Source organism: Protopterus annectens, chromosome 14.part0 (assembly GCF_019279795.1).
Source record: "Protopterus annectens isolate FY-2018-M chromosome 14.part0, PAN1.0, whole genome shotgun sequence".
In the NCBI taxonomy this organism is placed as follows: Eukaryota; Metazoa; Chordata; order Ceratodontiformes; family Protopteridae; genus Protopterus; species Protopterus annectens.
In genome coordinates, this window is record NC_056748.1 from 1113278115 (window position 1) to 1113305453 (window position 27339).

Genomic DNA, 27339 nt, shown 5'->3' on the forward strand with positions numbered 1-27339 from the left:
ATTTATGCTGCTGAGCAGTTCAGAAAATGACTTGGCTGCATAAACTTCCATTGCTGGAGCAAAGTTCAGTAAAGTTGTGGGATTGTGTCAGTGTGTATGTGTATGTGTATGTTTGAGAATGAATTTGTGTGTGTGCGGGTGTGTGTGTGTGTGTGTGTGTGTGTGTGTGTGTGTGTGTGTGTGTGTGTATTGGTGTTTCTGTTTAGCAATTACAGTAGGATACCCTTTGGAGTAATGGTTAACGTCTTCGCCTCCAATGCACAAGGTTCAATGCCAATGCCTGTTTGGAGTTTGCACATTCTCCCTGTGTCTCTGTGGGATCCTCCCAGCTCCAAAAAACATGCTGAGGGTTTCCCATCTCAGACTCACTGATGAATGGGGCTGTGGGTGGCAGCATAGACTCTACATGGTGCCCTATAGTGGAAGAATAGTATAAGACCAACTACTTTGGGATTCTACTGTGCTGCAAGGTATCCTCAAGATAGGAAAACACAGATCACAGACTGCATGCTGTTGCAGGGCTAGCCACTTGACAATGTAAAATTATGGCTCTAGGTGATTTGGTCATGTTGACTAACATTGCCAATTGGGCAAGGGTATTTGTCGGTGATAAGTCGGTTGAGGACCCAGCCTACTCTGACCTAAGAAAGGGAACCATGCTAATGGTAGGAGGAGTGTATGTGCTCCTATTGGCCAGTGGGTGCCCACCATAAAGCCCATTAGCTCTGGTTCAATAAGCTACTGGCAGTCCTCTGTCCAGTTACCGAGCCTGAGTTACCTGGGATAGCTCTGTTGAGCTAAAGCTGACCTATAACCAGTCAACCTGCCACACATGAACTAAGAATTGCTACACTCAGTGTAAGTTCACTGATAGGGTGGAGCTTGGGAGTGGATGACATGATGGTATGGAGGAGGCTGGACATCGTATGTATCCAGGAGATAAGATGGAAGGGAAATGCAACAAAGCCACTTGGCTTGGGATCCATAGTCTACTACTTAGGAGGAGGACAAGCTAGAAATGGTGTAGAAATTGTGGTGAGAGAAGATTTAGAAGGCAGTGAGGAATGCCATCAGAATTAGTGACAGACTCATAGCAATTAGGCTCCAGCCTAATGACAGGACATTCATAATCTCACACCCCACAGCAGGGCTGTGATAGTGAAGAGAAGAGTACATTCAGACAGAAGTTGCAAGACCTACTAGATAAAGAAGGGTGACATGAATCTGTGTTGATAATGGGTGACATGAATGCATATATCAAGCCAGACAAAACAGGATATGAAGACTGCCTGGGTCCACATGGGTGGGGCAACAGGAATAAAGAAGTAGAGGCCATTCTAGACTTCTTTCTGGTAATGGCTTGATAGTAGCCAACACATGGTTTACTAAAAAGACAGTGACAAAATCACATACAAGAGTAGCCAACATGCAACACAGGTAGGCTTCCTCCTAATAAGGAAAGGGAGCTGGGGTAGAATCGGCAATTGCAAAGTTATCCCCGGTGAAACAGTTGGACAACAGCATAAACCACTGATTGCCACAATCAGCTGCAAGCATTGGTCAGAGAAGGCTCTAAGGTCAACAGAGACCCGGCTGAAGATATGGAACTTGACTGGCGAGAAAGTGCAATATTCAAAGAATTACTCAGAGCTGTAACACCCCAAGAGGAGGAGAAAATAGGTGGAGTTCAGGAAGAATGGCAGGGCCTCAAAATAGCATCTGTAAGGCCTACAGAACAAATACGTGGCCAAGCCAAGTATGGAAATAAGGTACATAAGGGAACCTGATGGTGAAAGGCAGGAGTCCATGAAGTCATCGAAAGAAAGTAGTGCAGGAAAAAGTGGGAGATAGGAAATATGGAGCAGGTTAGGAAGGACTACTGATTGGCTAACAAGAGGCTAAGAAAGAAGTTGCAATAGCAAAGAACAGGGCATCAGAGGTGCTCTCCCAGTTATGGAAAGTGACTCAGTAGGTGGTACAAAGAAACTATATCAGGTTGCAAGGCAAAGACAGAAAGATAAAGGAGATAGTCAGACACCCTTCATAAGGGATGCCAGCAACAACCTGCTTACTAGTCCACAGAACATCAAAGGCAGATGGAAGGAGTATTTCCAGCAGCTTCTAAATGAAAAAAAATAAAACACAGAAGCTGTACTGCCCCAGAAACAGCCTACAATGAAAGAAGAAGAGTAACCCACCACAGAGGAAGTAAGAGCAGCACTAAGGAAAATGAAGTCAGGGAAAGCAGAAGGCTCAGATGAGATCACAGTAGATATGATAAAGAGGCTGGGTGAGATAGGGGAGAAGTGGTTCCTGAGGGTACTCATAGCAGTGTAGAGAAAGGGGTATCCCAGATGACTGGAGAATAAGCATACCAGTGCCAGAGTACAAAAACAAAGGGGACATCTACAACTGTGGGCAGTACAGAGGCATCAAACTCTTGCCACAGTGAATGAAAGTTCTGGAAATGGTGACTGATGAAATGGATACATAGAGTAGTAGAAAGTAAGATGGAAGTTGAGCAGTTTTGATTCAGATCAGGATGCAGCACAATTGACCAAATGTTTGCAGTGAGACAGATAGTTGAAAAGAAGCTAGAGATGAGGAAAGAATCTACTTGTGCATTCATAGACTTAGAGAAGACATATGACAAGGTCCCAAGAAAGCAGATTTGGGTAGTCCTGAGGTGGTTCAAAGTCCTAGAAACCTTGGTAGAATCAGCGCAGGCTATGTACAAAGATCCAATGACTCAAGTACAAACATTGTTCGTTTCACAGAGAGGTTCTCAATTGGAGTAGGTGTGCATCAGGTTTCAGCTCTGAGCCCACTACTGTTCATGCTGGTGATGGACTACATTAGCAAACAGGTCGGGTTGGGGTGCAGATCAACAAAGTTGCTATATGCAGATGAAGTGGCATTACAGGCAGACTCAGCAAAACTTTCAGCAAAGTATAGGGAAATGGAATGCAAAACTGAAGACACATGGGATGAAACTAAGCACACATAAGAGTGGTAATGGCAGAAATTTGGGGAAATCAGAAGAAGCTGAGAATTGAGATAGAAGGGAAGCTAGTGGAACAGGTAAATAGCTTCAAGTATCTGGAAGGGGTGGTTGAGGAGAAGGGAAGTCTGAATAAAAGGTCAAAGCTAGAATCAGAGAGGTTGCAGCCAACTGGCATAGAGTGTCAGGTGTAGTGTATGCCAGATAAATGCCAAAGAAGCTGAAAAGTAAGGTGTACAAGACAGTGGTGTGACCTGTACTACTGTATGGTACAGAAACCTGGGCAGTAAAGGCAGAGCAGGAGAAGACACTAGAGGTGATGGTGATGAAGTGCTTGAGATGGATGGTAGGATGCTGACTGTGGGACAGATGAAATGCGGACATCAGAGTAGAAGCCAAAGTAGCTCCAATTGCAGAAAAGATCAGAGAGAAGAGATTATGGTGGTTCAGACACATGTGCAGAAAGACCGAAGGCAATCTGGCAAAGAAGATTTGGGACAGACAGGTGTTGGGTAAGAGGAAACAAGGGCATCCAGGAAAGAGGTAGATGGATTGTGTGAGGGAAGATCTGTGACAAGTCAGGCATGAGTGATGAAGAAGGCAGGAGTGTGGCACTGAACTGAAAGAGAGAGTGACAGCTAACACGATACCCTGACCCCATGTAGAAAATGGGGAAAAAGGGGGTTGATGATGATGATGATTATACTAGGGGGATTAGGTAAAGAACTGAAAGTCTGTGTGTGTGTGTGTGTGTGTGTGTGTGTGTGTGTGTGTGTGTGTGTGTGTGTGTGTCTCCCTGTGCTTGTGTTGAAGTGTCTGTGAATGTTATTGGCTATTGGAGGCTTGTTTGTCGATGGGTAAATATGTGTGTGTGCGTGTGTGTGTAAATGTGTTGCCTTTGCCTACTCAGAGGAAAACACTACTGCCATGAGAACTGATAGCACTTGTTGTTGTTGTGTCTTTCGGCTTTTCCCGGTTAGGGGTCGCCACAGCGGAACTCCGGTCCACTAATGATTGACAGTAGATTTTTACATGTCGAGTTGCCGGCCCTGACGCACAACCTTCAACGAAGGTACGCCCATTAACGCATGTCTCCACACAGAGGACGCTCTAGCTGAGAATCGAACAGGACAACGTCTTACTGTGAGGCGACAACGCTACCGCAGCACCGCCACCACAGTGATAACACTAATTCTAGGAAAAGTGTGAGTAATAGATATGTTACTGAGTCGAAAATGAGATCTTTCTCCTTGTGGCTGTAGCTGTCTCAGAATCACAATTTCTCACCATTGCACAAGTTGATCTACTTGCAATAGGCACTTTCTGTGAGTGGTGAGGCCTTTTCTGAGTCATACCTCCCGACTGTCCAGAATTGCAGTGAATATTAAGGTTTTTTTCTCATATTTTCACTCTGTTGCTTGTAAAATCGGTGGTTTTCTGGCAAATAACTGATGACTGCAGTTAATAAATAATAACAGGTGTATCAGTTTCAGACTTCATATCTTTTTGGAAATGCATGCTAATGTCAAATCTGTTAGCAACATTTTAAGTTTATAAGAGCAGCATATAAATCTGTTGCTGATTTTGGCACTTTGTACCTCCCTTTTTTTACTTTGACCAGAATACTTGAGCAATGTTGAGAAGTATAATAGTCTTGCTAAGGAGGATATCACAGAGAGCACAGCAAACATTCCCTTTACAGAGTACGCTACTTAAAAAATGTTAACCATTTCTGGTAAAACTGAGGTTATAAGACAAGCCTGCATGTTTTAAATTAATACTGTTTGCAGTAGTCCTATAATGAATAAAATTCAAATAAATAAGTTAACATAATTTTGCAATTAAGTACACATATTTACAACTTGTATAAGAGATGCGTGAAGTAGAAACACGATGTCATTGACTTGAATGATGATTTTAAGAAACAGAGACATTATATTTGAAAACAGACTAAAGTTGTTAACCAAGTTTTAATGAGCAAAACCTGACAGTTATTACACAATCTGTTTGAATGATATTCTTAGTTATGTTTTTGAGTTGGATGTTTGTGTTTGTGCAGTTATTGTTTTTCATAAATGAGTTTTCAGGATGGTGATCAATTGTTTTGTGAGGGTCTCTGTGGATGCTTGTGTGATATTTTCGCATAGTCTGTCTTTCGAAAAAATATCTTGATTTATTTTGAGGGCTATATGTAGAAGTAACAACCCTGGTATTGCTTTAGTTTGTCCAATCGTGTTTGAAGTCCTAGTCTGGCAATTTTCAAAAACAAAGTTACTATAGAATGCTTATGGATTAAGCATATTGACAGAACAGGAGAAAGATTAATCTGGAGGAGTAATATTTACAGCTAGTCTATGAAATTCATACTCGGAAGTGCATAAGGTGAGCTATTGTCTAAAGTACTTGTTATCTTGTGGCCTAGGTGTTGGCGGGGCTGGCTGTGACAGAGTGTTTCAGTCACTGCTGGCCTGTTCTCCTTTCCAGTGGATACAAACAACATTGTTGAACTTCTTAGCAGACAACCCTTCCCATAGTGGTGGCAAGAGGATTTACAGCAGGCAGACAATAATTTGGGATATGCAGGCAGATATCAGCATAGAGGCACAAGCAGCAACGGCATTGTCACCCTCTTCAAGTAAAACATAGTGGGGGGGACAGAAAGTACTTATGGAGGGCAGTAGTAATACACATCCATGCAGTGAGAGATGGAAGGAGTACTGAGGGATGGTAGTAGATGGTACACCTTGTAAGGGAGTACTGAGAGACAGTAGTACTAATACATGTCCAGTAAAGTAAGAGGAGGAAGGAGTACCGAGAGAGGGCAGTAGGTAATGCAACTTGTAAGGGAGTACTGAGACAGTGCAGTAATAATACACCTTTGTTAGTGAGTACTGCCCTCTCTCAATACTCATTTACACCTTGTGAGGGCAGTAGGTAATATCTTTGCAGTAAAACTGAAGGGAAGGGGAGTACTGAAGAAGGATAGTAGGTGATACACCTAGTATGGTAGCGTGAGGGAAGGCAATAGGTAGCACACTTCCAGCAAAGCGGCAGGCAGAGGGAATACTGAGAGAGGACAGTTGGTAATAGGCCTGGTAAATCAGTACTGTGGGAGGACAGGGTAATACACTTCTAGTAAATTGTGATGGGGGGTAGTTGGCGACAGTAGGCAATACTTTTATTTTTTTAATTTGTATTTATTTTACAGTTGTTTACCAGAAAGTTCAACTTGGAATGAGCCAATTTTCAGCGTAGGCCCAGGGAGCAATGTTCCAGATGCATGTCTTTGTAACGTGGGAGGAAACCAGAGTACCTACAGGAAACCCACACAAATGCAGGGAAGACATGCAGACTCCATGCAGAAGGCACCCCAGCCAAGAATCAAAACGGAGAACCTCTTGCTGTGAGGCAACAACGCTAACTATTGCACCACTGCATCATCCATACATGCAGTATCTTGTCTTTGAGTAGTGAGTTGAATAAACTTCGAGTAAAATGTGCAGGAGGAGAAGTACTGAGGGAGAACAGTAGATAATACATTTCTAGTGAAGTAGGAGGGAGGGTAGTAGGTAATACCTCTTGTAATGGAGTACTGAGGAGGAGCAGTAAGTAAATGCAGTTTGTAAGGGAGTAGTGAAGTATGGCAAAAGGTAATACACTTCAGAAACGTGTGGGGGGGGCACTGAAGAAGGGCAGCATCTGCCACACTTTCAGTAAGCTAGGTGAGAAGGAACATTGAGGGAGGGTAGTAAGAAATGCATATTGCAATGGAGGGAAAACAGTAGATAATACACTTCCAGTAGAGTGGAAAGGGAATACTGAGTGTACACTGCCAGTAAATGTGGGGGAAGAAAAGGTACTGAAGTAGGGCAATAGGTCATATCTTCCCAGTAAAGTGAAAGGGAGGAGGGGTACTGAGGGAGCACAGTAGGTAATATCCTTCCAGTAAAGTGAAAGGGAGGAGGGTTACTGAGGGAGCACAGTAGGTAATATCCTTCCAGTAAAGTGAAAGGGAGGAGAGTTACTGAGGGAGCACAGTAGGTACTATCCTTCCAGTAAAGTGAAAGGGAGGAGGGTTACTGAGGGAGCACAGTAGGTAATATCCTTCCAGTAAAGTGGGAGGGAGGAGGAGCACTGATGGAGCACAGTAGGTAATATCCTTCCAGTAAAGTGGGAGGGAGGAGGAGCACTGATAGAGCACAGTAGGTAATATCCTTCCAGTAAAGTGGGAGGGAGGAGGAGCACTGAGGGAGCACAGTAGGTACTATCCTTCCAGTAAAGTGGGAGGGAGGTGGAGCACTGATGGAGCACAGTAGGTAATATCATTCCAGTAAAGTGGGAGGGAGGAGGAGCACTGATGGAGCACAGTAGGTAATATCCTTCCAGTAAAGTGGGAGGGAGGAGGAGCACTGATGGAGCACAGTAGGTAATATCCTTCCAGTAAAGTGGGAGGGAGGAGGAGCACTGATGGAGCACAGTAGGTACTATCCTTCCAGTAAAGTGGGAGGGAGGTGGAGCACTGATGGAGCACAGTAGGTAATATCATTCCAGTAAAGTGGGAGGGAGGAGGAGCACTGATGGAGCACAGTAGGTAATATCCTTCCAGTAAAGTGGGAGGGAGGAGGAGCACTGATGGAGCACAGTAGGTAATATCCTTCCAGTAAAGTGGGAGGGAGGAGGAGCACTGATGGAGCACAGTAGGTAATATCCTTCCAGTAAAGTGGGAGGGAGGAGGAGCACTGAGGGAGCACAGTAGGTATCCTTCCAGTAAAGTGGGAGGGAGGAGGAGCACTGAGGGAGCACAGTAGGTAATATCCTTCCAGTAAAGTGGGAGGGAGGAGGAGCATTGATGGAGCACAGTAGGTAATATCATTCCAGTAAACTGGGAGGGAGGAGGAGCACTGAGGGAGTGCAATAGGTAATATCTTTACAGGGAAGTGGGAGCGGAAGGAGTACTGAGGGAGTACAATAGATAATATCTTTCTAGTCAAGTGGGAGGAGGAAGAGGAGGAGTACCGAGGGAGGGCAGTAGGTAATATCCTTCTAGTAAAGTGGGAGGGAGGAGGACTACTGAGGGCGGGCAGTAGGTAATACACTTACTGTAAAGTGGGAGGGAGGAGGAGTACCGAGGGAGAGCAGTAGGTAATATCCCTCCAGTAAAGTGGGAGGGAGGAGGACTACTGAGGGAGGGCAGTAGGTAATGCACTTCCCGTAAAGCGGAAAGGAGGAGTACTGAGGGAAGGCACTAGGCAATATCCTTCCAGTAAAGTGGGGTAGAAGGGATAATACTGTACATGGATAGTAGGTAATACACCTTGTAAGGGACTACTGAGGGAGGGCAGTACTGAATTTACTTCCTGTAAAGTGAGACAAAGGGGAGAACTGAGACAGATCAGCAGATACTACATTTATTTATTAATGTATTTATTTGTTTGTTTATTTGAATTTGTTAACGGGTATAGCGTTGACACTACTGACCAATTTCTGTCCCTGCCAAGGAAAGCATTAAAGTTTAATAATTGCAGATATGTATCGCAGGATGTAAAGTATACATAATTATTCAATTGTTGAGAATGTACAGGATTTATATGCAGTAATAAAAGGAAATGAAGTTTGCTTTAGGAGAGAGATTTGTGCAGAAGTCCTATGTTACAGTGTTTAGTTTTGGTAGGTTAGGATGCTGTTAATTAGCCAGATGGACAGTATCTTGGGAGGAAGTGAGACATAGGGATGCGCAGGGGGTGGAAGATTATATAAGGCTGAGCAGGAAAGAGAAGGGTCTTTTTGGTGTATGTTAGCAAGATATTCACCCTCAGTGGTCAACAGAGCCTTAGAGAGATCTGCATGGGAAACCCCTGTATTCCCCCTTTCTTTTAATGAAGATGGTTAATGAATGGAGTGATTGGTGACACACTACTTAGGCTGCCGTGGGTTGCTACAGCCAGAGATTGTTGGATGCTGCTGTTTTAGTCAGGGGGGTGAAAAATTGAATGCTCCCCTTATGTGTCTTACCAAGTTCTTGAAGTTTTGCATTCAAGATAGTACGTTCAACATATTATTGCTGTATTAAAACAAGTTATGCTGCATGCTGGTTTACTGTTTGAATTTGGAACAAACTGGTCGCAATGGCTTTTTGGTGTCATAATTTGTGTTTGCAGGAGGGCATGTATACAGTTTCTGTAATGTCTTAGAGACACGTGAGCAGGTTTATAAAACATGCATTGCATTGTTGAGAATGCTTACAATACAGACCCAGAGTTTGAAGTACCTTAGCAGTGTATTAGTATGACCAGGGTTTTAAGTACAGAGGGGTTAAAGAACAGGCAGTAAGGAATGTATCACTAAGTCAGACTTTATGGCTTAATTAGGTTATGTGTTATTACAGCAACATTTTGTCATTTTCAGGGGACGCATTTTTAGCTGAGAATAAAATTGTTGGTTAGAAGATGTGTCTTTGAGGTTGGTATGGACCTCTGATTTTGTACTTAGTTCAGAGATGCAGCGATTTGTGTGCTGGAGTTTAAACTTATGGCCTGTGATGCAGGTGCAGAATAGTCATGTTTGTTAAGACTGTGCGACGAGGACTCGCATATTAGTCTGGAAGCTAGTAGAGTAAAAGTTTAGTTCAGTAGCAATTTGAATGGTTGTGATCAGAGAAGGAGGTCTGGTCTTTGTCTGACAAAAAGCCATTTTGCTTTTTGTATTGATGTTCATCATGTTTCACTGTTGCAGTCATGACTGTAGGGTTCTCCCCTGCCGGCAGGCAGTCCTCGATCATCCAGAATCCCAAAGTCTGGGTCCAGCGTCGGCTGTTCAGCCATGCTCCCTGACATCAGAGCGCCAGGAGTACAAAGCTGACAGTCGACGCCATGTTCTCCAGTCTTTCTTGCCATGCGGTGATAGCAGTTCGCAAGTGCCAGTCGGCTGACTCCTGACAATTTTTTCTGAACAAACTTCAGTCCGAAGACTTTCTTCTCCTACTCAAAGCTAAGTACCCCATTGGGGAAACTTTTTTCTTGCTCCAGTCCGATGTCAGAAAAAGTTAATAATTGTATTTCATGTGGGAAGCGAATACCTCATAAGGATTTTCATTCTTACTGTATTCCTTGCTTAGGCCCTGACCACGATGTAGCTAGTTGTCGGTTTTGTGCTAGATTCAATCAACGTACAATTAAACGAAGGTACGATTTTGCATTTCATTACTTCGGTAGGCATTTTAATTTCAAAATGTCATCGGATACGGTTCCGGCTACCGGAGTTCACAAACGACGCAAGGACAAAGACAGGCCTCCGAGGTCCAAATCAGACGATATCATTCAAGCAGGGCCAGCTTCAGATTCGTCCGTCGTCAGTGAGGCGCTTTTGCAGCCCCTGTCGTCGGCCATTTCGGAACCGATGGCTGAAACGGACTCCCACGAGGAGCCAACTAGGCCTTTGAATATTTCTGTTGCAGGACCTTCGGACAATGCTCCTTCGGATGGGTCCGGAGCCGCTGTGCAGGTACCGGCTTCCGAAGTGGTTTTCAGGCCTACTCAGCTTCTAATAAAGGCAAAGCCAAAGACAAAGGAAAAGACTCCTTCCAAATCAAAGACTGCAACACAGGCCTCTTCTGATCCGGCTCCCAAGTCACAGAAACAGTTACTTAAGATGGCGGAGGACTTACTTACTATGATTAGGGGTTCACATCCCCCTCCAGATTAAAGGCCAAGGCAGGAAGTTTATTATGACTCCTCTGATCAGGCTTCTGTTTCTTCAGTTTCTTCTTCTGACCAAGAATATTCTTTCCCTCCTTTTGAGGATTCTGATGCTGAGGAATCCATTCCTTCAGCTTCTCCCCCTGAGGACTTCTCTTTTGGGGAAACTTTGCATGAAATGAGGGAACATTTCCACTGGGAAGGACAGGAGTATTCGGAATCTAAGAAAAGACTAAGGGATTTTCTTCTTCTTCCCCAACATAGACCCCTGGCTATTCCTCCTATTTTGGATATTGTGGATGATGCTTTTTTGGAGGCTAACTTAACCCCTGACTCTTTTCCTCCAGCTCCTGTTAAGCCTGATAGATATTACAGGGTTCCTGATTCCCACCAGTTTTTATACAAGAACCCTACTGCTGACCCTGAAACCATTTCTCAGGGTCCTAAGGGAGTTAAGGCCGCTTCTGCTAAAAATCCCATTCCCACTGAGAAGGATTCCAGATCTTTAGAAAGATGGGGCAAAAAAGTGTACACTTCTGCTACTTTATCTATTAGGGCTTTAAACTGTCAATTTCATATGCTGAAATACCAGCAAATTCTCCTGTCTGTTTTAAAACAAAAGCTAACTTCCATTTCCGTCTGTGCAGATGATAAGGAATTACATGACTTAATGCATGCCACTGAACAAGTTGGGAAGCATGGTTTACACTGTGGATTTGATGCCTTGGAGGCTTCTTGTAGGGCTGCTGCCTCTGGCACAGTAATTAGAAGGCATGCATGGTTAAAGGAACAAAATTTGCCAGATCAAGTAAAAGCTAAATTATTGGATGCTCCTGTTCAGCATAATGTTTTGTTTGGATCTAAAGCCGAAGAGGTGATTAAAAAGATGGAGGACAAGGCAAAATCCATGCAAACAGTTAAAGATTTCTTACAAGTACAGCCACCCAGATTTAGTAGGAATTGGCCTACTAAAAATTGGTCCTTTCCCAATTCAGACAGGCCTCAGAGAGGTTTATACAGACGCTCCCAAGGAAGGCCTCAAACACAAGCCTCTTAAAGACCAAGACAGTGGACTGCTTCCACCCCTAGGGGAGGAGAGGACAGGTCGCAAGCTCATAGGAAACAGACTCAATTACTCCCTCTGTTGGGCTGCAGGAACTTCTTGCCTGGAAGCCCCTCTCGGAGGAAAACTTTCTCTTTTTCGCCAAAATTGGACTCATATAACCCAAGACAAGTGGGTTCTGGATGTGGTTTCAAGAGGTTACAAATTCCATTTTCATACCCTACCAAGGCCAAGCGGATGGCCAGATCTTCCAAAACATCAATGGGCAGAGGCCTTAAACCAGGTGGAAGCTCTCTTGGCTATGAAAGCCATAGAACTAGTTCCACTTTCAGAGATGGGACAAGGTTTTTACTCAAGGCTCTTTCTAGTCCCCAGGAAGCAAAATTCATGGAGACCCATTCTGGATCTGTCAGTCTTGAACACTTTTCTAGAGATACCAAAATTCAAGATGCTTACTCTACAGCAGCTACTTCCAATGCTGACCAAAAATGCGTGGATTGTAACTTTAGATTTAAAGGAGGCATATTTACACATTTCCATCAGGCAGGACCGCAGAAAATACCTCAGGTTCAAGGCCGGATCGAGGCACTTTCAATTCTCTGCGCTGCCCTTTGAATTGTCTACTGCACCCAGGGTCTTCACCAAATGCCTGGCTCCAGTGGTAGCTTATTGCAGACTCAAGGGAATTCAAATTTACCCTTATCTGGATGACTGTCTTATTCAGGCAGACAGCAAGGATGTCTTACTCCAGCATCTACAGTTTGTTCAGAATCTTCTCAAGTTCCTGGGATTCACTGTAAACATAAAAAAGTCAAATTTGACACCCTCACAACAGATAATTTTTCTGGGCACTTCTCTAAACACAACAACCCAGATGGCATTTCTGACATACGAAAAACAGTTACAGCTGGCTTCAACTTTCAAAACCTTGGCAACTTTAACTCAGCTATCTGCAAGGAGATTCCTGCAGGCTTTGGGTTAGATGGCCTCCTGCATCCTTCTCGTACCATATGCAAGACTACATATGAGGAAAATACAGTGGTACCTAAAAAGTGTATGGTCTCAGCATTGCCACAGTTTAAACATACTGATCTCAGTCCTGCCTTGTCTTCAAAAGGAATTCCTTTGGTGGTCCAAGGCATGTACTCTAAACAAAGTAAAACCCTTCTGTCTGCCTCCTGCCACTCAGATACTAAGCACGGATGCCTCAGATTATGCATGGGGAACCCATTTTCAGGGCAACTGTCTGCAGGGCCTTTGGACAAAGGATCAAAAGCATCTGCATATCAATTTAAAGGAAATGTTAGCCTTTCAGAAAGCTCTGTTGGCCTTCAGGAATCTTGTACAACCAGGACAACTACTGATACGGACAGACAACACCACAGTTATGTGGTACATAAACAAGCAAGGGGGATCTCATTCCTACCCCCTTTGCAGACTAGCCATGGATCTGTGGAACACAGCTCTAGCTTGCAATCTGGACCTTCAAGCTCAGTTTCTACCAGGAAAGCAAAACTTCCTGGCAGACAGTCTGAGCAGAAACCTTTCGGACCAACACGAGTGGATGCTGGACACCAAAATATTCAAGATGATAACAGCAGTCTGGGGATGTCCTCACATAGACCTCTTTGCATCCCACCTCAATCATCAACTACAGATTTTTTGCACCAGGACTTTCCACGAACAAGCTTGGAAAGTGGATGCACTATCATTCAGTTGGAGAAACCTCTCGGGATATGCCTTTCCGCCTCTTCCTCTTCTTCCACAGGTATTATTAAAGATCAAACAGGACAAGCCCAAGATGATAATCTTGCTGGCCCCAAATTGGCCTCAACAGTTTTGGTACCCATCTCTGAAAAACCTTTGTCTGGAGCCCCCTTGGGTTTTACCACAGACTCCGAACCTTCTGCCCCAACACCAGGGTCAAGTTCTACACTCCCATGTCAGAACTCTCAGCCTGGCGGCCTGGTTAATCCAGGGTCTTTGATTCATTCTCTCCTACCCAAGCAGGTTATGGATGTCATTTTAGAAGCCAGACGTCCTAGCACTAGAAAATCTTATGCAGGAAAATGGAAAAGATTTTGTTCCTGGATGCAGGCTCAGGATTCTGATCCTCTTCTTCCTAACATTCCTTTGATTTTACTTTACCTGACAGACCTCTTACATAAGGGTCTCTCTTTCTCTTCCATTAAGATACATGTCTCTGCTATTTCTGCTCATTATAATACAGACCCTCCAATCTTTTCCCACCAGCTCATGAGACAGTTTCTCAGAGGAGCTAAGAACTTAAGGCCCCCTAGATCTCCTCCCATTCCTGCTTGGGATCTCAACTATGTTTTGGAAAAGCTCACCTTACCTCCTTTTGAGCCTGCTGCCACTTCTGACTTCAAGTTTTTATCTTGGAAAACAGCCATCCTGTTAGCTCTGACCTCTGCCAGGAGAGTTTCGGAGTTGCAAGTTCTCATGGCTGTGGAACCTTATATTATTTTTCATCAAGACAGGGTGTCTTTAAGGACTAATCCTACTTTCATGCCTAAGGTGGTTTCCAAAGTGGCTTTAAATCAAACTATTCACTTGCCAACTTTTTTCCCCACTCCTCAAAATAAAGGGGAAAGGATCTTACATTCCTTGGATGTACACAGACAACTACGTTTTTACCTGGACAGAACCAAGGACATCAGGAAATCAGAGCAATTGTTTGTTTCTTATGCTTCAAGTTCCCAAGGTAAAGCCATTTAAAAACAGACCATTTCTAAATGGATTGCTCATGGAATCAGATTTTGCTATTCACACCATGGAAAGCAAATCCCAGGGAGTATAAGGACTCATTCCACCAGAGCTGCTGCCACTTCCGCTGCCTTCCTCAGGGGAGTTCCTACCAAAGACATTTTGGAAGCTGCAACTTGGAGTTCAGTGCATACTTTTTCAAAGCACTACAATCTACCTCTCTACTCTAAGTCTAGGGCAGGCTTTGCTTCTGCAGTCTTGCAGGGCCTTTTAGCCGCCCCTTCTTCTTTATGACCACCTCCCTTTCATTCTGCTTTGGGATTCTACCCTACAGTCATAACTGCAACAGTGAAACACGATGAACATAGTACAGTTGTGTACACTTACCATAAATGTAGATGTTCGAGTGTCTTCACTGTTGCAGTCTGGGTTTCCCTCCCTCCTGTCCCCTCTTATTTTTACTTTTGTGTGGTTCCTTTTTTCACCATTCTTCTGAGGTGTATTTGCAAAGGGTATGGGACCTTATTAATTTTGGGACTCCTGACATCTGGGGCAAGAAAAACTGGAGAACATGGCGTCGGCTGTCAGCTTTGAACTCCTGGCGCTCTGACGTCAGGGAGCATGGCTGAACAGCCGATGCTGGACCCAGACTTTGGGATTCTGGCCGACCGAGGACTGCCTGCTGGCAGGGGAGAACCCTACAGGCATGACTCCAACAGTGAAGACACTCGAACATCTACATTTATGGTAAGTGTACACAACTGTACTTTTTGCAGTCTTTGGTGCGTGTTTAATGAACCTACTTATTTTGTTGGTGAGTGTTTGAATGAGAGTTTGATTTCATTTTGAGGCATAATGGCATATGCTATGATGGGAAGGATGAATTCTAGTCGAAATAGTAAAATGTCATTTCCTATTGCAATTCTGGAGGGTTGAGAGAGGAAGGGGGAGATTTTGTAAGCACAGAAAAGTAGTGGGTTTATTTTCTTTCTTGCATTGTCATAAGTGTAGGGAGAAGCTAAGAGATGGATGTATCCAGAGTCCCAGGTATTTAAATGAGTTAGTGTTTTTGACAGTGTCATTGCTGTGGTCAGTGATTTGTAGTGTGGAGGGAACTTTGCTTATTTTTTGTTTTATTCCACAGTGCATGTTTGTTGTTTTAGATGACTTGGGTATTTACAGTACAGAGGGGTAAGGCAGTATTGACAGAGGACAGTAGGTACTACACTTCCAGGAAGTAGGAAGGAGAGTAAGTACTGAGGGGGGCAGTAGGTACTACACTTCCAGGAAGTAGGAGGGAGAGTAAGTACTGAGGGGGCAGTAGGTACTACACTTCCAGGAAGTAGGAGGGAGAGTAAGTACTGACGGGGCAGTACGTACTACACTTCCAGGAAGTAGGAGGGAGAGTCAGTACTGAGGGGGGCAGTAGGTACTGCACTTCCAGAAAGTAGGAGGGAGAGTAAGTACTGAGGGGGGCAGTAGGTACTACACTTCCAGGAAGTAGGAGGGAGAGTAAGTACTGAGGGGGGCAGTAGGTAATGCACTTCCAGGAAGTAGGAGGGAGAGTAAGTACTGATGGGGGCAGTAGGTACTGCACTTCCAGGAAGTAGGAGGGAGAGTAAGTACTGAGGAGGCAGTAGGTACTACACTTCCAGGAAGTAGGAGGCAGTGTAAGTACTGTGGGGGGCAGTAGGTAATGCACTTCCAGGATGTAGGAGGGAGAGTAAGTACTGACGGGGGCAATAGGTACTACACTTCCAGGAAGTAGGAGGGAGAGTAAGTACTGAGGGGGGCAGTAGGTAATGCACTTCCAGTAAAAGGGGTGTGATGGGGGGTACAAAGTCAGGGGAGTAGGTAATGCACTTCCAGTAAAAGGAGTGTGATGGGGAGTACAAAGTGAGGGCAGTAGGTATTGCATTTGCAGTAAAAGGGGTGTGATAGGGAGTACTGAGGAAGGACAGTAGGTAATGCACTTCCAGTAAAAGTGGTGTTATGGGGAGTACTGAGGGAGGGCAGTAGGTAATGCACTTCCAGTAAAAGGGGTGTGATGGGGAGTACTGAGTGAGGGCAGTAGATAATGCACTTCCTTTAAGTAAAAGGGGTGTGATGTGGAGTACAAAGTGAGGGCAGTAAGTAATGCACTTCCAGTAAAAGGGGTGTGATGGGGGAGTACAAAGTGAGGGCAGTAAGTAATGAACTTCCAGTAAAAGAGGCGTGATGGGGAGTACTGAGGGATTGAAGTAGGTAGTGCACTTCCAGTAAAAGGGGTGTGATGGGGAGTACAAAGGGAGAGCAGTAGTTAATGCAGCTCCAGTAGAAGGGGTGTGATGAGGAGTACTGAGAGAGGGCATTGTATACTTGAAGTAAAGTGTGAGCGAAATGAATACTGATGGGAGCAGTAGGTAATACGTAAGAGGGGAAGTACTGAAGGAGGGCAGTATGTAGTACACCTTGTGAGAGAGTGCTGAGGCTGGGCAGTAAGTAATACAGTTCCAGGAAAGTGGGAGGAGGGAGTACTGCAGGAGGGTGGATGGTAAATAATTCCAGTAAAGTGGGAGGGGGGCAGTACTGCAGGAGTAGTTGGTAAATAATTTCAGTAAAGTGGGAGGGAAAGGATTACTGAACATGGGCAGTAGGAAATACACTTGCAGAAAAGTGAGTAGTCAAGACTAATACATTTCCAGGAAATTTGGAGTGGGAGTAGTACAAAGGGACATCAGTGGATAATTCACCATTTTACTAAGTAGGTAAATAGATAAATACCCACTTGTTAACCAGGTAGGCCCATTGGACACGCAGTCCACTTTCACTGCTGAACTGGGAGCAATGTCCAGTGAAGTCACTTGCTCAAGGTCACATGGTAAGCAGATGAGGGGGTCAGGGAATCAAAGACTGCACCATAGGAACTACAGCTGACAGCCTGCCTTAACCTTCTGTGTCATCATCCAGGTGTAATGATTTGCTATATGAGATAGCAGTGTAAAACTTAAAAAAACTGGGGAAAATAACATAAGTAAGTGGAAACAGGAAAGCATATTTAAATGGAGTAAGTACAGGAGGGTGATGAGCTATTTGACTGACTCTGCTACCATGTTCCTACCATGGAAAAGTGTGTGTTTTTAAGCTAAAAGGATTTTGCTTGTTTTTGTAGGTGGATGAAATTTATCATGACGAGTCATTGGGAACACACATAAACATTGTCCTTGTCAGAATAATCATGGTTGGATACCGGCAGGTAAGTTAATCCATTTGCACATAAATTTTACTTTAATTTTTATTTTTTACACGTGAAAGAATGCATAAACTGAACTAAAAATAATATGTAGATAATTTATGCATCGTAATTATTACAAGCAGTATCCAAAAATAAGTTAAATTGATGTTGCAGTAAATAAATCATATAAAGTAATGCTCCTGAAAACTGAGAGAAATTTGGATATGCTGTGGCCACATTTCCATTTGCATGGGATTTACCGTATGTTGTAGAACATTTCTAAAACTAGTCCTGAAACTGAGTTACTTGATCTGTTTAATTAATATTTGTTAACCAGGTAAGTAGACTAGTCAGAAGATCCTTTACTGCCTCAACCTGGGCAAAGCAGGAAAATTCAAAGTACAAAACTGTCCCACGGAGTAAAAATGTACAAAGATAACACACATCATTCACACGTACAGAATAATTGCATTATATAAAACATATAGGTCAGGTGTACAAATGATAGCATCACACAAGAAAGTACAGCTACATAACAATCGTGTAACTCAGTAGTATGTATATGTATGAACACAGCGCAAGTTTCAGTCTGGCATTGATACAAATAACCAGAATGGAAAAGATAGATAACAGCATCACAAAAATAAATAGAAAGATAAAAAACCCTTAGTATTAGTTTTCTTTGTAAATATAAATGCAGAGGTTGAAGGCAGAGTGGTGATGTAGGAGACACTTGGCATGTGTGTCTGAAGTAGTTGCATTGGTGAGAATGAAGAGACTTCCTGAATATTGTACAATTATCGGTCTGTTTGACGGCTTCAGGCAGAGTTACAATAGGCAATGGCTAATCTGAAGAAGGCTCCTTGACAGGTAGCAAGTGTAAAGTGAAGTCTAGATGGAAGGAGACAGAAGTTTGGAGGGAGTAGGAAGGGTTTTGTTAGTCAGTTATTGAGAAGGGGAGGACGGTATCCTTAACCGAGGAGTTTAATGATAAAGGAGTTAAGGAGGAGTGTAACCTTTTAGCCCATCAAACCATTTACTTCTATGTAGTGCAAGACAACTGGAAAGGTGAGTGAATCTGAGAACCTGATTTCAGCCCATTGCAACTCAGAAGCAGTATGTGAAGGTCTACGGGCTATGACTGAGAATCTATATTCCAGCTTGGGAAGTGGCACATTAATGGCTATCACTCATCTGGCTTCAACAATTTGAAGATGGGAGATTGTATATGATATTCTTATCTGAGCTACTACTTTGTTAATTTGCAGTTCAACAAATTTGTGAAAGGTGAGGTGTTGTCATACCTCTCAACTGTCCAGATGTTTGCAGACTTCCCAGATTTTTGTCATATTTTTTGTGCATTCCTCATAAATTTTTGGTTTTCAGGCAAATGATTGGAAAATCATTGAGGATGGAAAGCAGAAAATAATGACAGGCATTTGAGATTCAGATTTTATACCCTTCAGAAAACTCATACTAATGAAAAGCCTGTTATTCTATCAACTTTCTAAGTTTATAAGAACAATATTTAAAAATTATCCCTATTTTTGGGCCTTTGTTTTCCCATTATTTATGAGTTTGTCCAGATTTCTTGCTCTAAGAGGTTGAGAGGTATGGTGCTGGTAGAAAAGTAGGCCTAGATACTTTTGTTCAGTGACAGAAAGGAGTGGAGAACATAATGGGTCTCTTATAATAAAACTCTTTGAGTGCTTTAGTTTATATTAAGTGCCAAATAACATTTATGAACCTTTTTGACTGTTGAGATTGAGTTCATTTATAGGAAGCCAGTTCTAGATGGTAATAAATTCACTTTGAAGTTAGTTTTTCAGACAGGTTGGGTTCTTATTGCTTTTAGTGAGAACTTTGTCATCTGTGTAAAGGATGTATCTGGCATGAGGGAGGTCCCAAGAGAGATCATCAAAGAAACGTAAAAAGAGAAATCAACCAAGCACAGACCCCTGTGAAACACCCTCACAAGAAGTGTTAAGGTTCCATTAGTGAGGTAGCTCATAAACCATTGCAGGACTTTGGTTAAAAATTCTGATTCTCTGAGCTTATGAAGTCGGAAGATGTGATCAACAGTGTCAAAGGTATTTCTAAGATCAGGGAAGTTAGATTCAGTTATTTTACCTTGTTCCCTATTAATGAAGATTTGATCAGTAAATGAGAAAAAACTGTGTAAGACAGTATGGAGAATATAGTAGGAAAATCAGGTACGTTATTTAAAACTAAAGACACGTACTTGATTTTCTTTGTATTTCGTCCATTCTGTCTCTCTCCTACCCCTAAATTGTCTGACACTTTTTTATTTAAAAAAAAAAAGAGCAATGGAGACCTTCTTTTCTCTGTTGCTTCCTTTCCAAAGCACTGATGTACTGGGTAAGCATTGGAACGCAAGTCCCATGCACATGTGCAGTACATCAGAAAAAGCCCCAGGATACCGGAAAAATGTGGAAGGGCAGCACAGAGGCATTATACAAAGACATTATTTAAGAAAAGTAAGTATTTTTTTTCTTAAATAATGTCATTGAATAATAGCAATAACCCACGGCTGGGTGTGGGCAATGCTGGATTTACCCACGGTTGGCTTTCTTTGGTCACTCGGGCTTTACCCTCATGACCAAACACACCAACCATGGGTAAATCCAGAATTATACACACACAGCTGTGGGTTATTGATTAATTAGCATACTGTGAGCTCACAGTACAGCATAAAATACAAAACACATTCTACAATTAGCCACCTTAGGGGATCGATCAGGGAGAGTACATTTGATGAGATAGCTTTTCACTGAATGGTAACTCTCTCAATTTAGAATTAGTACTGGCTGGATGCGAACATGTTATTCCTTTAGGTATCACTTCACCGTTCACATACACCCCCAAGTCAAACATGTACATCCTGTTACAGAATTCCTTCTTGTAGAGCCTGCTTAACTTTTTTTTTTGTATTTGCTCCTAATCTCCATCCATCTTCCATTGATTACTTTCTGGAGACCTTTCACTACATGTATTTGACACAAAACTCCTCCCCCCTTTACAGCTCCACTAACCAAATTCTAACAACTCTCATACCTTCCCAACCTATCATGACACACCTCCACTACTATTTCCTATCCACCACAATCCTCTTACATATCACCTATGGCTTGTTTAGCCTCCCACCTCTCTAACTACTGTGTATCCCTTCAACTTCTTATAAACATGGTCGTTTTAACTCTGCCTGTTATACCTGTTCTTCTCATCCGTGAAAAAAAAATACTGATCTCTGTTTTACTTCCTCAAAATATCCATCCACCCTAACACAGGTCCTAATCATGCCATCAACCAACACCACCCCCTCCCTCACCATAAACAGTAAACATCATGTCGATGCATATACATAGTATACGCAATAAAGTTTCAGAACTGCATGCCTGGATGTCCAGTTACTCTCTAGATATACTATCCATCTCAGAAACCTGGCTCAAAATCCACATGAAAGGCTTAGAAATGTTGCCCCCAGGCTACAATATTATCAGAGCAGACCATCCATTAAAGAAAGCTGGTGGAACTGCTGTTCTGTACTCAAACTCATATGAAATTACCCCCTACAGTAACACAGTACCCAAGTTCAACAATGCTGAGTTGATTATTTCATTCCTCAGACTAAACAAACATAAGTAACTCTCTATCACTGTCCTGTACACCCTCCATGGGAAATGTAGACACGCTAGAAAACATCCTCTGCTGGATAATACATACTAGGTGATGTCAGTATTGGCTGGCACATCTTCTACCCCACATTTATAAGCTCAAGTATAAATCTTTTTGGCAAAACCCAGCTCATTGATGCCCCTGCCTGCCATCATAGCTCTCAACCTCTTAGAACAAAAAATTTCAACAAAGCCTAAAATAATGTGTTAGGGGGGAACAGATTTATAACTATTGCTCTTACAGACTTAGAACGTTGCTAGAATAACACTTTTTGAGTTAGAATGCATTTTCTGAAGGATATGAAGTCTGAAATTCAAATGTATGTCATTATTTAGTCACTTCAGTCCTCACTAAAGACTTTCGGCTTTTCCCGGTTAGGGGTCGCCACAGCTGAACTTTGGTCCGCTAATGATGGGCAGTGGATTTTTATGGTGCCGAGTTGCCAGCCCAATGCCCAACCTTCAAAGGAAGCACACCCATTCACTGATTTGACAAAAAAAAAAAATCACACAGTCTATGAGGAACAGACCAAAAATATGAGGCAAAAATCTGAACATTCTGTGAATATCTAGACAGTTGAGAGGTAGGCACACCATTATAAAACCTTTAATAAGGACACCATTCTTGATTGGATTATTGTCTCTGACCCCAACAAGTATAGGGCCGTCTGAGCCCTCTCAGACTCCTTTAATGGTCACCTTTCAACTTAGACCTACCGACTATTAACCCATCAGTCCAAGCAACACATACACAAAACACCAGAAATATCTCAAACTTCATTTCAATCAACAATCTTTCATAGCAGCCTTACAGTCCATCATCTGGTCCATCATAATGCACTTCTCCTTCAATGATGCTATACTCATCTTCAATGAATTATTCCTAGACATATGAAATAGTTTTGCCTCTATCAAAAAAAAAGGTAAAAACTAATGACACACTTTGTCTGTTTAACAGCACAAGAATTCTTATGCATAAAAGAGACAAAGAGTAGAAATTATGGCTTGTAAGTAAAACACCCCAATATCAGCAAATATTTAGGGAGGTTAGAAACCAAACAAAAATCAAGTGAGCTTAGATAAAAAGCAGTATTCTAACAACCACAAAACCAACACAGATACAACCCTAAAACCTTCTGGTCCTCTTATTAAAAATGTACTTCACCCAGGTACTAAACCCATCCCCAGTCTGATACCAAATAATTCAAAATTAGAAATAACATCTCAGTTCAACACTTATTTTATTGACAGTATAGCTGCCCGTAACAGAAGTACCTCTTCAAGTACACCCCCTCAGGCCTCTATGACCACCTACTACATCTAGTTCACCCTCCATATCATAGACTGCTTACTCCCACAACATGTCTGATTTCTTCTGCTTCATATCTAACCTACAAACAGAATCCATGTTCTACATTAGGAAATTTCTCCAAAAACTTAAACCATGCTCGCCTTCGACTGACAACCTACCCTTGGAATACCTAAAATAGTAGTTGGTGCAATAGCATACCCAGTGTCAATACTAACTAACAGGTCCATCAGTGAATGCTATGTTCCTACTCTTTGGAAAAAGTCCTATATTAATCCTCTCTGGTGGTAACTTGTCTGATATTATCAAACATTTGACTTGTAGCTATTCTATCTCCTCTCTCCAAAATATTATAGAAATGCATTCACAAACAACTTCGCAAACACCTCCTTCAACACCAAGTCCTTATTCCTAAACAACACAGTTTCTGTCCTTCCCTCGGCACACTTGCTGCTGTGTTCTCATTCATGGACCATGACAACAAATGCCAGGGATGAAGAAAAGCTCATGTCCACTCTATTCTTCAGTCGATCCAAAGGCTTTTACAGCATTTCTCATAGCAAACTTCTGCAGAAAATTCCAAACTTGGGCTTTCTGAATCCACCCTTCTTTGGTTTATCAGTTACCTGACAGGTAGACGGCAATCGGTAAACTAGCTCTGTCTTCCTTCCTGCATGTCAACACAGAAGCTCCCCAAGGTTCCATTTTAGTCCCTCTACTATTCCATATTTTCATAAATAATTTGCATACCTCATCAAAACAATCCTTTCTCATACAATATGCAGATGACTCCACACATGTATGCTCCTCTAACAGTCTCACCCACCCTCAACAAGAAGTCTAACTCCACTGAAAGCTGGTTCAGAAATGTCCATCTTCTACTTAATCCGAGTTGCTATTATTCTCCCTAGAAACTTTACCTAAGCCAAATCCAATTTTAGAATCTCTTTTCTAGACAACACAGAAATTGAAGTAGTCACTCACACAAAAGGACTCCACCAAACCATCGATGATGACCTTAAATTTGACCTTCAGATTCTCAGAGCTGTTAAAAAGAGGCATCAAAAACTAAGTATGCTGTACAGAAGCAAGCAGTCTCTCACTAATTCTACCAAGGTAATCCTAACCACAACCTACATACCTCTCACTCTGTATGGCACATATATATTTACTAACTTTAGAACAACAGTAAAGGCTGAACTGGATCAATATTGCAATAACGTTGCTCATATTTGCACCACAAAAATCCATTTCCCCATCACTGCTCTACCTTCAAGTAACTTAACTGGGTAGAATTATTCCACCTTCTCATCTAGACCCAATTAATTGCAGCCTATAGGCCCAATTAATAGCAGCCTATGCACTAATATGTAAACCCTCTGACTGTCCCACTCTGGGCTGTCTTCTCCAGACTTTCCTTCCTAAGTGACCTCTCCACTCAAATAACAAAAATCTCCTTTCCATCCATAAGCCACATAAGACAAAAGGCCATTGCCTTTACTCTCACTGTGTGATAAAAACTTGCAACTTTGTCCCATTAACCATCAGGTCCTCACTAAATATTCTAACCTTCAATTCCTCACTAAAAAGATTTCTGTGTAACTCATGGCTCTGTTCCATTTGTACTCCAGGTCTTCTGCCCCATCTTTACTCCTCTCTCATTTTCTCCTCATCTTTGCCTACATAACCCAGAATGCACCTCTGTATATTCTCTCCTGCTGTTTAAATCCAGCTAACCATCTCCTTTCCTTCTTTCCCCTCCTTCTCTCCTTGTATTTCCCCTGTAGCCCCCTTTTTCCTAAAGTGCATTATTACATTCACAACCTTATGCAGTGCACCTTTTTGAATGCTTTTTGCTAAAATAACTTGCCATTTATGTACTTTATAGCACTTTTGTCAATTAATTGTTTGCAATGTAAACATATGCCTTCATTTTATATATATATATATATATATATATATATATATATATATATATATATATATATATATTCAACAAATATCAATCAATAAATAAATAAGAAAGTCTGTGGTTCTGGTACCCAACAAATCACCGAGATATAGTAAGAACTATGTAGAGTTCCAACAGTGGCCAAAGACACTGGACATATAAGTTTAGATAAGTCAGGTATTAGTGTCATAGTAACTGTATCATAAAAACTATGGCAGTGCACTTAATTGTAGTTGCAATGTGGATAGACCAGTAAAAGTGCAATGAAACAATCTGCTTTCCTTAGAGCATAGATTGGATGGAGCAGAAGCTGGGGCAAAGAAGACATCTGCCCTGGGAGCAACACATTAGGTGGCTGTGATCAGGAGTACACTAGTAGCTCACATTTTTGCAGCAGCAGCATTTCTGAATTCTGCAATCCGGAGACAGGAGTGAAGTGCTTTAGCCCTTTGGGTATGGTATTAGGTTTTAACTAGCGACTTGCTGTGACTATAGCAAGTGGTTTATTAGAGTTAAGTTAGCTGTTGGCTGGGTAAGGAAAATATACTTTTATGCCAGCAGTCTGAAGCTTATATGTCTGAGCAACCCAATGAAGTAAATAATATGCAGGAGATACTTTGTGTAATTTAGTTAGGTATATGAAGTAATCTTGCATGAACATCTAAATAGACAAACTTTCCTGGAAAATAAAGACAAATAAATAAATAAATCTTAATAGCTATCTCCTTTTGCCACCAATAAAGACAACTAAGGGAGTGCCTGAAGATAACTGACTGCAAAGAATAAGTGATAGAGTGTGATGTGAAGAAGGGAGAGGAAAGCAATACTTTAGATGGTAAAGAGGCAAACAGGAAGTAAGGCACACTACTGAGGAAAAGGGATGCCTCTTTACTAGAAATGATTCCCGAATGTACAACTATAAATACAGGACTGGCCTTCGTGAGGTGGGTTATACAGCTAAAGAGATGGTCTGCTAAGGAGGGGCTATTCCCCTCAAAAAAAAAACTTTACAAAAATTATATCTCTGTAATGACAGTGCACAAATAATCATGTATTTTAGATGGACAAATAATAGACAAGAGTCAATTTAAAGTGATGTATTTTCTAGGGGTTTTTTTTCAGACACCTTTATTGAATTATCACTTGTGACATAGGCAAATTTACATTCATATAAAAGTAATCAAACTATAATTAACATAAAAAACATTATTCTGCACATGTATTGCTATATATCATTTAACCTAAGCAACATTACGTAAATTATTAAATTCCAGCCTGTGATGTATGCTCTGTTAAGACAGAACACAAAGCAACACTTGTAAGTTCAACAACCCAGTATATACAAACTTAAACTCAGCAAAATGTACAGAAAGAAGTATTTGTGTCATTTCTGTATAAGTGAAACTGTGTGTGGTCAGCACTACTGTCCACCTCACTCATGTCAATGCTGTGGGAGGAAGACTGTGTGTGGTCAGCAGTGCTGTCCACCTCACCCATGCCAATGCTGTGGGAGGGAGACTGTGTGTGGTCAGCAGTGATGTCCACCTCACCCATGTCAATGCCGTAGGAGGGAGACTGTGTGTGTTCAGCAGTGCTGTCCACCTCACCCATGCCAGTGGTACTGTGTGTGGTCAGCAGTGCTGTCCACTTCAACCATGTCAATGCCGTGGGAGGGAGACTGTGTGTGTTCAGCAGTGCTGTCCACCTCACCCATGCCAATGCTGTGGGAGGGAGACTGTGTGTGGTCAGCAGTGCTGTCCACCTCACCCATGCCAGTGGTACTGTGTGTGGTCAGCAGTTTTATTCACTTCATTCATGTTTGGCCTTTTGTGTACTTATCTTCAGGTATTGCAATATAGTTAAAGTTGTATTGGGAGATCAGATTAGAAACTTTGCATGATGCACAGAAACATTAACACTAATATCCTGGGACTATAGCTTGTTAGCAGTAATGTCGTAATCGCTGTTGTATAGTTTTGCTGGATAGTTAACTGCAGGTGTGGCTTTATAGTTAAAGTTATGTTGGGGGGAGACTAACAACTTCTGAACATTTTTCAGAAAAAAATGGTTATTTTGCTGGTATGTTTTGAGGCATAGAGCAGTTTAGAATATATTGCTGCTCAAAAGAAGGCATTAACTGTCTTCCTGGACAGAAGGTGTGTGACGTTAGGTGTCATCTGGAGGGCTATGTATGGAAGCTGTTTACATTTAGGTCCTCGCCACATCTCGGAAAGATAAATGTAAGTGTCAGAAAGGCAATTGTGTAAATGTTGATCACACAGAGCAGTGTGCAAAACAACAGTCACATTAACAGGACTCAAGTGTTTTTTTGGAGGGTGGGGGGCAAACCTCCAACATCCATAATGTGAAAAACTGCATCTTTCAGAGAGGTAATGAACCCTATAGTTGCTACATATTGGAAGAAAGGGAAATTTTCTTCTTGCAACTCACCTTCAGTCAGACATAGTCTTGATTAAAAAGTCCGAAACTCAGTTTGCACATTTACCTTTTGGCTATGCGCACTTCTTTTATTGCATTCTTGTCAGGCTCCTTATAAATTAGTATGTTGTGGTCAACTTTCCTTATTTCTGGAACTTTTCCCTTCTGTAAAGCTTTGGTTGAAGACCCATCACTGCTGTCATATCCAAAACCTTTGCTGAGATCCTATAAGTAGAAGGTGAATCC

The 27339-nt window shown here is 42.2% G+C and overlaps 1 protein-coding gene across 3 annotated transcripts in view; it reads left to right on the forward strand.

Annotated features, from left to right (window-relative positions):
* Positions 1 to 27339, forward strand: part of ADAMTS14 (ADAM metallopeptidase with thrombospondin type 1 motif 14) — a 1616175-nt gene that overhangs the window by 1159706 nt on the left and 429130 nt on the right. For all 3 annotated transcript variants that reach the window (XM_044056898.1, XM_044056897.1, XM_044056899.1), the window contains exon 5: positions 17637 to 17720. In XM_044056898.1, the coding sequence (XP_043912833.1) occupies positions 17637 to 17720 (84 nt within the window). The remainder of the gene's footprint in view (positions 1 to 17636; positions 17721 to 27339) is intronic.